Consider the following 12,733-nt stretch of genomic DNA (forward strand, 5'->3'; position numbering starts at 1 on the left):
GAGGCGAAGTACTATCACTTATAACCCTCATATCCATTCACACTCTTCGTATTATTTTCGTTTCTTTTTCATTTCTACATAAAATGCACATATCTATGCAGGTGGTTGAAAACTAGCTATGGGTATTCGTGCGCTCAAACAAAGAGATATAGACCAAAGACTAGCTTCTCCATGCCCCGACCCGGGGAGCTCTTGTTTCCCTTCTAGAGCCTGCCAGCTGTGTCGCAAGAAGGCCGACAAAATCTCTTTCTGAACGCACCATTTCTGTCTCCAATGTTTGCATCGCACGGATCTCCTGTGTCATGAGTTGTATCAATTCAGCCAGATTCTTGGCTACTCTGGCAAGAGCAGACTGTTCTAGACGCTCCACCTCCCCGAAGCCCAGGATATCAAGGACTTGCAATTGGCGTACACAGAGTTCAAGTCTCACATTTAAAGTACGTAGTGACTCTTTCCAGCTTCGCCCAAGGGGGTTAATAAAGGTGCCAACATCAAGGTACCCTGGTCCACGATTATGACGAATAAGCTCCGCTTGGTTAAGCCAGTCTTCGAATGTCTTCACAGCTTGAGAGTACAGTGCACCCCGGCTACCAGCAATCATGTCCGAGACATCTTGGAGAACCTGCGATAAAATTTGAATCTGCTCAGAGAAATCATGCGGACCACGATGTTCACGACAATTGGAAAGCCAAAGCGCTAGGGCCTGCGTATTCAGGCGACACTGCCGCTGCGTTTCATCCGCCAGTACCAAGCGATATTGGCTGGCGACACTGTCGTACTTTTTGCGTAGACGTGTCTCGGAATCAGACTTCCATTCAGCATGGCTTTGCAGTGAGTTGGAGTGGAAAAGACTGAGCTGAAGGAGTTCTGTTTGTAGTGCTGCGATATCCGGCCATGATGAAGAGATCAGAATATTCCCAGGCTGAGGTTCGGCTCCAGGGGTAGGCGTTGGAGGTTTGGAAATCTTTTTAGGAGACGGCGGCCGTTGGTAGTTTGAGAGTGTTCGTGCACGTTGGCCAATTGGTGGGGTTGTCTCGACTTGTTTTGCATTCTGTACCAATTGACTCCTGTGCCGCATGTGGATTTTGGCTGCCGCGGGCGGTCCCTTGCTGGCACTGACAGGCTGCCTTAAAGAGAGAGATCGTGTGGGGCGTGGTGGGGGTAGCATCTCTGTTTTCTTGGGCGAAGGGGGCCTTCTGATCGTAGAAGGTTGGACTGGGGATCGTCTTCCTGGCGGTTTGCGGGGTGAGGGCGGCGCGAATGATGGCGCTGAGCTCTTTGACGAAGGGATTGTAATCTTCGCTGAAGGCATCTTCAACGCACCAGGTCGCATGATACTTTGACGACGGCTGGGTGCCAACCCGGTCTTCACTGCTGTAGAGTCTGACTGTGTTTGCTTTTTAGCCGGCGATATCTCTCGCTGTCTAGTTGGTGACGGGTCCACGCGTGGTTTCGGCTTGCTGCTCGGTGGCTGAATGCGCCCGTATCCCGTTGCACGACCATTGTCTTGGGAAATATTGCTGCGCTGGGGCAGTAGGGTCCTTCCTCGGGCAGTGACTCCATTGTCTTTCAGAAGCACACCCTCGACCGGCGAGGGATTTGATGGCGAGCGGGTCTTGTTATTCGTTTCTCGGGTAGAGTCCTTGTTCAGGCTGGCCGTGGTGGGAAGTGGAGGGGAGGGTTTCGTGGCAGGTCGTGCTATATTTGAAGTCTGCAGCAATTAGCATGGTGCCATATGTCGTTGTTGGCATGGCAATGGTGGCACAGTGAGGGATGCGATAGCTGTGGGGAGCTTGACAGATAAACAAACGGGGGGACTGACTTGTTTACGGGGGTCGCGTAGCGAAGCCGAACGTGTTGGGATGGGCATGATCGTACAAGGTCATCAGATGGGAATGGGCATGATGCATTCCAAGGTTACAAGAAATTCAAGAAATAGGCGCTTTGTGGTTAGCGGAGAAGTCGGGAAGCTGGGAAGCTACCCATGTAGGTGTGCGATCTTCCTGATTACCCACACTTTCTTGTTCTTATAGCTCTCTTTTTCGATTTACAGCACTTCATAGGCCGTACAAATGGTAAAATTAACTAAATAGTTAAAAGGATCACCCAATATATGCATATATATATATATATATATGCATATAAAAAAATTGAACAAATGAAAAAAGATTTTCAAAAACCACTTAACCACTACATCACAAAGAGGTTATTATATATCAGCACTATATGGGAAATTGTTAGATGTAAATAAAATATTCATCTTACATAGATACGTAGATATTATTTGGACGTTTCGAAAATCCAAACCGAACAAACTCTATATTTCCCCGTCGAGAAGTAAGCTCCTCGTAGGCAGCTCCTGTCGACGTTGAGCCAATCCTCACTTTCCCATCAAATCTCACCCCGACCACTCTCACTATCTTACTATCTCACTATCATATGTGATTTTTCAGGGGCTACTAACGGCAGCTAACGTTGATATTATTAGAAAAGAAGTTCAATTCCTATCCTAAGGGGAACTACCCCCGCTTCAGTGTCTCCAATCTGGCGACCAATCCTTCGGCGAATGCGAAGGACCAAGAGTTCCTAATATAGCACAGAAGGTGTTAGTAAAGATCAAAGCAGCGGAAATTATGGCGGCCGTGTCAGAAGCTGCCTGCCCGGGCCTCATTTCCATAGAACGCATTCGGGACATGTTACTTACACAGTATCAGGGGCCACAGAACCCACACTGTCAAAGTCCTCACCCCACTCCGCAGCCTCCACTGTAGCCGAGGAATCAGAGAGCCCGATTCCAGCCTCGGATTCTGCGTTGGCTATGCCAACGGAATGAATAGAAGGCGCACTTCCGGCCCCAGGCCCCGAGTTTGACTTTGTAGAGTACACGGTGTCCAGGGGACTAGATGTCACACTTCCATCTTCGGATTCGGAGGTTGACATGGCAAGCAGGGGCACAGAAGCCTCAGGTCCCGAGCTTGACTTGGTGGCGTACGCGGTATCCATGGGACTGGCCGTTGCACTTTCAACTTCGGCTTCTGGGCTGGACATGTCAACGAAAGGGAAAGAAGCCACACTTTGACCCTCAGGTCCCGAATTCGACTTGGTGGTATACACAGTATCCAGGGGACTGGAAGTTGCACTTCCGATTTCAAAGTCTGGGAAAGACTCAGCTGAATTGATGGATCGGTATCCTGAACGAGTGTGTTCGGACCAGGAGTTCATTCTCAGTTGGTACAAGCCAATGCGTCCATTATCCACGTTTGGATCAAAGGCCTCAATACTTCCCATGCTGCTCATGCTGGACTCAATATCGGAATCGGCATGGTACATGATTCCGCTGTGCATGGTGAAATTAACGAGGTCCATGTTGACTGGAAGGATGTTGGTATCGGACCACAAGTTAATGAGATCGATGGTTGGTCTCATCCCGATAACTTTCTTGTAGCGAGCATGAGCGCCGCCATCATCAGGCCACAGGTCGATCAAGTCCGTGGAGGTGCTCGTTTCAAAGCCCTTTGCGTTGTTATCCTGGGTAGGAGAATCGTTCTTTGGGTTCACGTTGATGGAGTCGGCGTCAATTGCCAGATCGGCGGCCTGTTTGTCTTCATCCGAACAAATTTCGATGGAGTCGACGTCAGCCATCGGACTGCTAGTCCCATTGTCGGAAGAGAATTCGATGAGGTCGATGCTATCAGCAACGTTGTCGAAAGGGGGATCCCATCGGTCGTCGAAGTTGATTATCGGGCCACGAGTGACCTTGTTCAAATCGATCAAACCGACTTTCGCAACAGAACCAATTGCACGAGTATCGAACCGCACATCGACAAAGTCAATGGCTACCAGTATACCGTTGATGCTATCGTTTGAATGCACGTTAAAGCGGTTAGGGTTGGTCGAACGCGCGGGCTCGCGGTCCGGTCTCATAGTCCTAGGACGGACGTTTCGCGCAACGCGATTCGCCATCCTGTTGTATTTTATTAATGACGAAAAATGCATTTGGGATAGAATACTTACTCAATGAAGCTTCGAAAACAGCAAAATTGATTGAGGGTGGGTGGTGCCGATGGAGCGTAGGTGGTGATGGTGAAGCTCGGATAATGAACTAAATCTCGATTCAAATGGCGCGCGTTGAGTCCGACGCTGAATCGTTTGCTCTTTTTACACTTGAGGATTGAAAACTCGGACTCATTTAATGTCTATATGTTTGCTCTAGCTTTTACATGGTCCTAGGGAGTTTGATATGTATTATCTTTGGTGAGAAGATCTACCTAGTAAATATACTACATCGAGTATAGAATGACCTATAGGGAACTGCTTTCAGAAGGAAACACGGTGCCAGTCGTACGGTGATTCTTTGACCTAGGAGATATGCTGGTACATGACGATATGCATGAAGAGTTGGATTACCAGGAACATTATATTCAACTCGTAGGCCCGGAACACTGTTGAGACGTTTATTGAATAAGTTGCTTTGCTCAGCCGTTCATCAGGAGGAAGTTATTTGTTCTAATGGATGTTTGATCTTACGACCTAACTTTATGGAACCCAGCCTGATACCGGGCTGGGATGGGCTAAGAGCAGAGCTCCCTGATGTCGGCAAATGGGTCGCTCACATACGGTGAGCTGGCCCCCGAGAGATGTGTTCATAGGTCCCAACAATAGATCAGATTAATAACGTGGTCTGTATTTATCGTCTTCTATCGTACTTGCAAACATTATACCCTTCTAATGTTATACACGGAAAGTTTTGATGACATCAAAACCGACGTCTCTCTTTGGTATAGTTTATTTCGTCCAAATGGAAATAACCCAGGCTGGGTACGGGTATTGCTATGAGTCAACTAGATAATGCCATTAAGAACTGAAACCGGCCGACTATTCTAATCTACTATGAATGGGATCTAGGCTCCGCTAATATCGAATTTGGAATGAGTTGAGTCCTGGTATAATGACCAAATTGCCAAATGGATGGAGCTGGCTTCATTGAGTAAAGACTTAGGCTAGCAAAGCACAATAAATCTTCATTGAACTGTTGGCTTTTATTGCGTATGGACATTTTCATCAATGGGCGTTCAGAAGCGGTAACACACTGCCTGGAGTAACTCAGATCTTGACCCAAGAGACAGCCCTGACACTCTCACATGTTGGACCCTGTAGCACTAAGGCGACCTCTGCACTCCCTCAGTAGATGGTGACAACTTATTTGCACTATATCTCATGTTAGCCATTTGCCATCATGATTGACCATATCTGTTCCCAGAAGAAGACCAGTGGCCAACTTACCACGCCTCCACTGCAGCTTCCTTGTCCGGGGCAGCACAAGAATGTGCCGCCGTTGCAGAATTGTCCCTTCTGGGAGCACCCGGCTCTCGCTTCGAGGTTTGGACCGGCTTCGGCCATTGCGTAGGCAGCGAGTGCAAACAGGACGATAAACAGCTTCATGTTTGAGGAATTGATTTATAAAGATTGATCGGAATTGTTTGTGGGGTCTGAAGAGATAATGTTGAAGACTGCTGAGGAATGAGTTTCCATAACCCGCGTGGGCATTGGGCTTTATATAGAGCTGGTGCTATCATGATTCATTTACCTCATAGGAATCGTTGATCCTTAGGACTGGACGCTCAATACGCCAAACTATGTCTGACTGGTTCGCCTTTTGGGGTTACATTGCAGGATCAGATCAGTTGACACTGTAATACCTTGAAGCTGAAAAGAATCAGCCCACCTAACTTGCAGGTCTTACTCAAACAGCATAATCTCCGTGTAGATCAAACTTGGCATTCTTGGAATACGAGTGAGTATCCGTGAGGGTTATCCCTACTGATGGAGATCATGCACATAAGCCTGCACGAGTCGTGGGGGTGGGGCCCCACAGTAGTGAAGGGGAATGAATTGAATATCTGATATCATATGGTATGTAGTTGAAGATATACTATAAAAGGGAGGCAATTCACCTTCGATGTAGCTTAAGAATCAACCATCAGTCTATCAATTCCTCAAACATCAATTCCAACCAGAAACCCAACTACATATCCCACAAACATCTTCAAAATGCGTTTCTCTATTCTGGCCCTTGCAACTGTCATTGGTCTGGCATTTGCCTCACCCATTGAAGCCGATGCAGGAGCGGCGCTTTCTTCCCGGTCCAACAACTGCTTTACGCTTTGCAAGATTGATGGCGGAGTAAGTTTGTCAATTCCACTTTTATTGCTTGGATTTCTGGCTCATACGACCAATTATAATAGAGTGACCAGGGTTGCCTGGAGAAATGCAAGAACAGCTAAAAGCAGCGCGATGACACAGAGAAAAGAGGACAATACAAGGTTGACAGCCAAAACGGCCCCCAGGGTCCACAGGTCTCAGCCTGATTATGTATTGACCAATTGAGCTTTCTTTATGGACACGGATGGGGCGAGGAGACTATGATTGGTTGTGTTGTTTTATGTTCGTTGGTTATTTGACCGGCGTCAAGTCGTTTGTTGTATCTAGCGGTCAAATGATGAGCATCACCATAATCTAGATAGCCTGAAATGCTCCACGTCCAATTCACATTTCTCGTTTTTGCCTCAATCTAAGAACTCCAGTTTACATTCATGGTTGCCTAAGTTAAGGAGGCCGTTGAGTTGAGCTGGTATGTACGTAAGGAAAATCCGGGGTTGCATGGGCCGGATAGAAACGGGAGATCGACGCTGGGCTGCGTGGATAAGTCTGAAATATGTAGGGGGGAAACGATAGCTCATACCAAACCTGAGTCCTTGGCATATGTACATTCACTGTTTTGGACTTCCGTATCTATCTATAGGGAAGAATAGAGACTTTAAAATAGTTTGATAAGGATTGGATACGGATCTTCTACTCTTTTAGTTTATGCCCACGGGTTCTCTTGCTACCTAGAGAAGGTAATATGATAGTAATCTGTAGTATACTAACTGATAGCTACTTCCTAGGAGAAGTATCCCACAAAGATAATATATCTGTTCATCGTCCGCATATTTTATCAATGGACAATGTAGGCTCACACAGAGCTAAGAGTCCATGACAGACCCGAAACCGGACCTCCGAGATACGGACCGTGAACGGACCGTGAACCGATATCGAAACACCACACCCCTCTTGTTGGTCGACCTTATCTCAATAATTACTTGGCACAATCCGCTATTTGACCGCATTTCTGTCCAATCGATCAAATTCACAGTCGAAGTGTCTGAATCCAGGGCATTAGACTTCATGTGATCGGCTCAATCGGAACCCCGCCCGATAAATACGGACCGTCCATTAGCATCACAACGACTCTCAATCCATAGATAAATACCAAGGATAGCCTTGGAATTATTAGAGAGAGATAATAAAAAACAAGTGACAATTTTAAAATGACCTCAAACAACCCCTCATACCTTATCATTGGCGCGGGTGTCTTCGGTGTATCAACCGCCTACCACCTCATCCAGAAGTATCCCAATGCATCGATAACTCTAGTCGACCGAGATGCATATGATGCCGAGTCGCGCGTGGCAGCATCATGGGATTGGAACAAGGTTGTTCGCGCCGATTACGACGACAAGGTCTACTGTAGACTTGCTCTTGAAGCACAGGATATTTTCAAAAACGACCCCCTTTGGCAACCACACTTTCACCAGACAGGCGTTTACTGGAACTGTCGCAGCGACTACGCGCAAAATGTCATCGCAAACCACAAGGAACTTGGTCGAAATGATGATATCATTGCTCTCCCTGTCGCTGAAGCCAGAAAGCTTTATGGAGGAATCTTTGATAATGCCGATTACACCGGTGTCAAGGAGGTGCTTGTGAACAGGGCTAGTGGCTGGGCTGCTGCTGGAGATTCTCTTCGAGCAGTGACAAAACGGTGCCTGGAATTGGGCGTCTCATATGTCACTGCATCTGTTACTAACCTTGAATTCGATGGTCGTGGCTCTTGCACCGGTGTCAAGACACGAACTGGAGAGATATTGTCCGCCACGCATGTTGTCGTCGCTGCGGGTGCTTTCACACCGACTTTGCTAGAGTGGAGTGCTGCGAAGAGTGGAAATCCTGGACTACGAGCCGGAGAGCGAATTCTCGCAGCTGGTATTACGACTGGAATGGCACAGCTCAATGAAGAGCAATATGAAAAGTTCAAAGACATGCCTGTTGGCTTCCAGGGTTACACACCTAATGAAGGTACGCTTTTTCGGATATATTTTAATTTACATGAATTGCCACTAATTATTATTCAGGAAAACCCTTCATTGGCACCCTTCCCCCAACTAAAGACCGCGAGCTCAAGTGGTGGGGATCTAAGATTTTCACAAACACTCGCGAGGTTCTCCCTGGACATTACATCTCTTCTCCCCCACCTACACATGACTACAACCAATGGAAGGTTCCGGGACCTCTCAAGCAGGATATTATAGAGGCCAGGAACCTGTGGTACGGGCCCGAAAGTGCAACATGGGAGATGACGAAACACCGTATTTGCTGGTTAGTGCTTCCCCTGACAACGCAATTGATTTGTTTTTTTGTTTTTTTAAATTCTAACATTCTAAAGGGACGCTTTCACTACTACCTCTGACTTTATCATTTCACCCCACTCTGCCTCTAAAGGACTATACATCGCCACTTGCGGTTCGTTCCATGGATACAAGTTCTTCCCTGTACTTGGAAAGTACATCACGCAGATGCTTGATGGGGAATTGGCGCCTGAATTGATTGAGAAGTGGGCATGGGATCGACAGCGACCTGACTCGTCCGAGAACGTGGAGTACCCGAACTCTGAGATGAAGCATTTATTAGAACCTGCAGCGAAGTTGTAAAGGAAACATTTTGATGCGTTTGATATGATATAATGTGGTTTGAATTGATGTTCTAATAAACTTTTATATTTTAATGCTGCTTGGCATTATATATACCCAAAGTTAGAGATGACGTTTCTTTATTATCTTTTGGTTCCCTATCCTTGATATATATGCAACCTTTTATCTGCTCCCGGAAAGAGAGAGAGAGAGAAAGAGAGAGAAGAGGGAGTGTAAGTGGATTGAATAGCCCAAGTGCGGCTGCCGGCTTCGACATCCCCCTTTCCCTGCCTGGGACGCTATCAATGCCCTACAGAGTTGTCGGTTGCTCATGCATGTTGTCTCTAGACTTGTTTGGGGCGATTGTATGTACTATTCCAACTAGAAAGGTCAAAAAGAACGACAATGACACAATACATTTGCAACACAACTTGCCTACTTTATACAAATGGACAAAAATGATGGGACAGATATGGATTCTATACTAGGTTTGGTCTACCTGTCCTAACAGCAGATCAAAGCAGAACGTCACTTTTCAACACAGCCAGTACATTCAATGTCACAAAAGGCAGTTGTGAACTAGGAAAGGAAGCCATCCCCACATCCATACATCTCAAATCCCATCTCGCAAACCTCACACTTCAAAGACTCCCACGACGAGGGAATGAAACACCATCCACTGCGGGGTGATCAGTGAACCAGGTCACCTTATCACCAGCACCCTGGTTAACCAAAGCCGAAGGAAGACTGGAGCCCTCCTCAAGATCGAGGATCTGCTTAAGGATATCCTTCTTGCCGGCGCCCGTGGCGACAAAGGCAATGTTGAAAGCGTGGGTCACAACAGGCAGGGTAAGGGTGATGCGCTTAGGGGGAGGCTTGGGGGAGTTGGTCTCAGCAGCAACCCAAGCATCCTTCTCGCGGAGCAAGGCGTGGCCAGGGAAAAGCGAGCAGGTGTGTCCATCGGGTCCGCAGCCGAGGAGGATAAGATCAAAAGCGGGCACTTTAACGCTGTCCTTGGCAGCAAACTCGCGCATCAGATCCTCTTGGTAGAGATCGGCGAGTTCCTGGGGATCGTCATCCTCGATGTGGTTCTTGTCGATGGGGTGGATGACGGGTGCGCCGAGCTCGGCGGGGATCTTGGAGATGAGCTCATCGTTCAGCAGACGGTAGTTGCTATCCTCGTGGTCGAGTGGTACGGCGCGCTCGTCGGCGAAGAAGATGTGCCACTTGGAGAATTGGGGGGTGTCTTCCGGGGAGCCATTGCTAGTGGCGAGGAGGGCTTTGGCCAGAACGGTGGGCAGGGAGCCGCCGGAGACGGCAAGACGGAAGGTGCCGTGTCGGGCAAGAGCGGAGGTCTGACTGCGGAGGACGTAGGTTCGCAATTGGGCAGCTAGCTCATCGGAGCTGGCAAAGCTGTGCAGGTTGGGGTGTCCGGTAGCCATGGTGATATGTGATATGTGGGTGGGACAAGAATGAGGGGCAGGAGATATTTCGTTTTTGGCGGGGCAAGGGCCGAGATCCAAACGCTTTTTGGGGGGCTTGGCCTAGGCTTGAAGATGGATCAGATTACAATGTAGTTAGGAAGAAGAAAGAGAATTGAGGATGAGATGTGATATGACGTCGCTGGCGAATCTAATATCCATGGGTCTACGTGGGATGGATTTCGCCAAAGTGGGATGACTTCCAATGACTTCCAAGGATCGTCCAATGGGTTCATCCGGATATCCGCCTTCCTTCCCACCTAGGCAGGTTTGCCACACCTTATTCGACTTTCTCTCTGGTTTCATGGCCTTAACCGGGTTACATGACTCGAATGGTTCTAATCCAAGGAAATGTACAAAGATGGATGTGCTCCGTGCATATGTAAGCCCTATCGTTCCAACATTCAGCCCTGGAGGACGGGAGATAAGGAAATGACGGGATCTTCGTCATTAATTTGCATCTAACCTCAAACATAAATATGGAAATTGCAAAATATTAACATAAAAGATGGAAAATACTCGATTATCTCAATATTGGGTTGTTGGCGCAAAGCCCAAGGCGCCCACCTACGTAAATGTACATAAGTGACTCTCAAAATAGTATTTCCCCTTTTCGACTTAGTTTTGTTTTAGATCAAGTATCAAGTGGGGATAATTAATTTGGTGTTCAATATATTGCCTCCTATATCCTCATTTTTCGGATCAATGATCCAGGATATACTTGAAACTGTCCACATTCCCTTTAGATAGAGAGAAAAGAAAAAAAGAACGCCAAGGTATGGTGATGTCCGATGGGTTTAGGTAGCAACGTTATTGGAATGAGCGCATAAAACCTTGGAAAGCAGCCCATATGTAAGCCCATATGTATTCTAGATGATCGGCAAGAGAAGGGGGGGAAATACGGATTACTCCGTCGAAACAGGATGGAATGGGATAAGGAAAACAATTTAAGAAAAAAAGCCAATTGAATATTTTCTTGTTTCAGATTCTGTATCCCTTTTTGTGTTTTTTGTCCCTTTTTTCCCTTTTTTTCCCCCCCGATTATCGAGTCAAATCATCATCACTTGGAAAAAAACTGGGGTAAACCAAGAAATCACGGGGCTCAACCGCCTAACTGGGTTCAACTCAAAAACATGCGATTCCCCCCCTTCCCCCCTTCAAATCCTCGAAATCCAAAAAATGAGCTCTCCAGTACAAATCACTCCTCAACCTCAAACCGGTGGCGTTGCTCGTCCATCCGAGGCTACCTCTCCACAAACTCTCGACATCGTCCGATGCTCCCGCTGTCAACAATCTCTCAGCCTAGGCCAATCAGGCCGCAGCATCGTGCAATTCGGCATGAACTCCTACTACTGCAGCCGTTGCGCAACCAAAGTCGGCTTCGGGGGGTGAATCGAACACCATATACGAATCACGATAAACAACAAAAATAAACAATAAACCAAAACCAAAACCACAATATACCGGAGGATCTGGGGAGTCTAGCGAGTGGTTGACCGGATCAACATCACGAAAAACCGTCTTTCAAACCAACAAAAAATCATCCCGCCGTCGCAAGGGTAGATGCGACTTCCTTTCCAAATGGGATACCATTCTATACCGTCTCTTCGATACATTCCCTAGTTTTCCGACTTCGCCTCGCACCCCGGTTCGAGTGAGATTTTGTGGGCTGTGCTGGCACAGCCTACTCTTCATTGATCGCGATTTGAGAATACCGAGGTTTATGGAAGATTATACAAGTTGGCTTCGGTCAACTGGATTTTCTTGGGTGTCCGAGACACCCAGGATGGCAGTCAGGAGATCAGTGGCTCTCGGTGCAAGAACCACGGAACTTCGGACCGACCCATTCCACTCGGTCGGCATTGATCATATACAACATCCGGGGTACATTATATGTTGTTGCATGCTGGATTCTTGCGCCTTGATTTGCCGACCCGGAGTCTTTTGCAAATTCAACAACTTTCTTAAGCGGCAGTGCTGTTTACATTTTCTCTTTCTATGCATTTTGCATCATTGTTATTGCACTACTTGGAGCTGGTCTCGTGTCTTGGTTTCTCTTGCTCTTCAGCGATCGCCCACTGGGTTCCCATCTCATTTATCTCTTTCAAGCCACACTGTCTAATATCACATTTTCATACATTGAATTTTAAACACTTCATTTCATGCTTTGAAATATAACATATGAACATAATTCTTCGCCTACATCTAGAGTAACTATATATTTAGTGTACCTGCGAATCATCTTTGATCACATGAATAAACCTCAACATCCGCATTTTGGCACCCGGGGAATTCAAATCCCCGTGGATGAGAAAGATTCCTTTATGATTATGATTGACATGAGAACCAAACATTCCAAACAGACTTTTCACTCCAATTCGTCAATCAAAGTGGTAGATATGTAGGCTGGCCCTGTGATCTCTCCTGGAGAGCCCAGTGCTTTGGTCACGTATCGTCATACAG

At 47.1% G+C, this 12,733-nt stretch overlaps 7 protein-coding genes across 7 annotated transcripts; 3 read left to right on the plus strand and 4 right to left on the minus strand.

Moving 5' to 3' along the window:
- Nucleotides 1–160: 160 nt before the first annotated feature.
- Nucleotides 161–1,870, minus strand: N7487_006057 (uncharacterized protein; the record flags this gene model as incomplete). The annotated part of the gene is made up of 2 exons (XM_056873804.1): nt 161–1,711; nt 1,823–1,870. The coding sequence occupies 2 exons, from the start codon at nt 1,868–1,870 to the stop codon at nt 161–163; spliced, it is 1,599 nt and encodes a 532-aa protein (XP_056731524.1).
- Nucleotides 1,871–2,700: 830 nt separating this feature from the next.
- On the minus strand, nt 2,701–3,963 carry N7487_006058 (uncharacterized protein; the record flags this gene model as incomplete). Its single annotated transcript, XM_056873805.1, has 1 exon — nt 2,701–3,963. The coding sequence occupies one exon, from the start codon at nt 3,961–3,963 to the stop codon at nt 2,701–2,703; it is 1,263 nt and encodes a 420-aa protein (XP_056731525.1).
- Nucleotides 3,964–5,113: 1,150 nt separating this feature from the next.
- N7487_006059 (uncharacterized protein) lies at nt 5,114–5,442 on the minus strand (the record flags this gene model as incomplete). The annotated part of the gene is made up of 2 exons (XM_056873806.1): nt 5,114–5,208; nt 5,284–5,442. 2 exons carry the CDS (start codon nt 5,440–5,442, stop codon nt 5,200–5,202), a joined length of 168 nt encoding a protein of 55 aa, XP_056731526.1. The 3' UTR covers nt 5,114–5,199.
- Nucleotides 5,443–5,984: 542 nt separating this feature from the next.
- On the plus strand, nt 5,985–6,284 carry N7487_006060 (uncharacterized protein; the record flags this gene model as incomplete). The annotated part of the gene is made up of 2 exons (XM_056873807.1): nt 5,985–6,183; nt 6,246–6,284. The coding sequence occupies exons 1-2, from the start codon at nt 6,052–6,054 to the stop codon at nt 6,282–6,284; spliced, it is 171 nt and encodes a 56-aa protein (XP_056731527.1). The 5' UTR covers nt 5,985–6,051.
- A 1,086-nt stretch (nt 6,285–7,370) lies between these two features.
- On the plus strand, nt 7,371–8,810 carry N7487_006061 (NAD(P)/FAD-dependent oxidoreductase; the record flags this gene model as incomplete). The annotated part of the gene is made up of 3 exons (XM_056873808.1): nt 7,371–8,178; nt 8,235–8,478; nt 8,546–8,810. The coding sequence occupies 3 exons, from the start codon at nt 7,371–7,373 to the stop codon at nt 8,808–8,810; spliced, it is 1,317 nt and encodes a 438-aa protein (XP_056731528.1).
- Nucleotides 8,811–9,430: 620 nt separating this feature from the next.
- Nucleotides 9,431–10,231, minus strand: N7487_006062 (6-phosphogluconolactonase; the record flags this gene model as incomplete). Its single annotated transcript, XM_056873809.1, has 1 exon — nt 9,431–10,231. One exon carries the CDS (start codon nt 10,229–10,231, stop codon nt 9,431–9,433), a length of 801 nt encoding a protein of 266 aa, XP_056731529.1.
- A 1,218-nt stretch (nt 10,232–11,449) lies between these two features.
- N7487_006063 (uncharacterized protein) lies at nt 11,450–11,662 on the plus strand (the record flags this gene model as incomplete). The annotated part of the gene is made up of 1 exon (XM_056873810.1): nt 11,450–11,662. The coding sequence occupies one exon, from the start codon at nt 11,450–11,452 to the stop codon at nt 11,660–11,662; it is 213 nt and encodes a 70-aa protein (XP_056731530.1).
- Between the last annotated feature and the right edge of the window lie 1,071 nt (nt 11,663–12,733).

This window comes from Penicillium crustosum (assembly GCF_028827405.1).
Source record: "Penicillium crustosum strain IBT 35664 chromosome Unknown utg000002l_segment0_segment0, whole genome shotgun sequence".
In the NCBI taxonomy this organism is placed as follows: Eukaryota; Fungi; Ascomycota; class Eurotiomycetes; order Eurotiales; family Aspergillaceae; genus Penicillium; species Penicillium crustosum.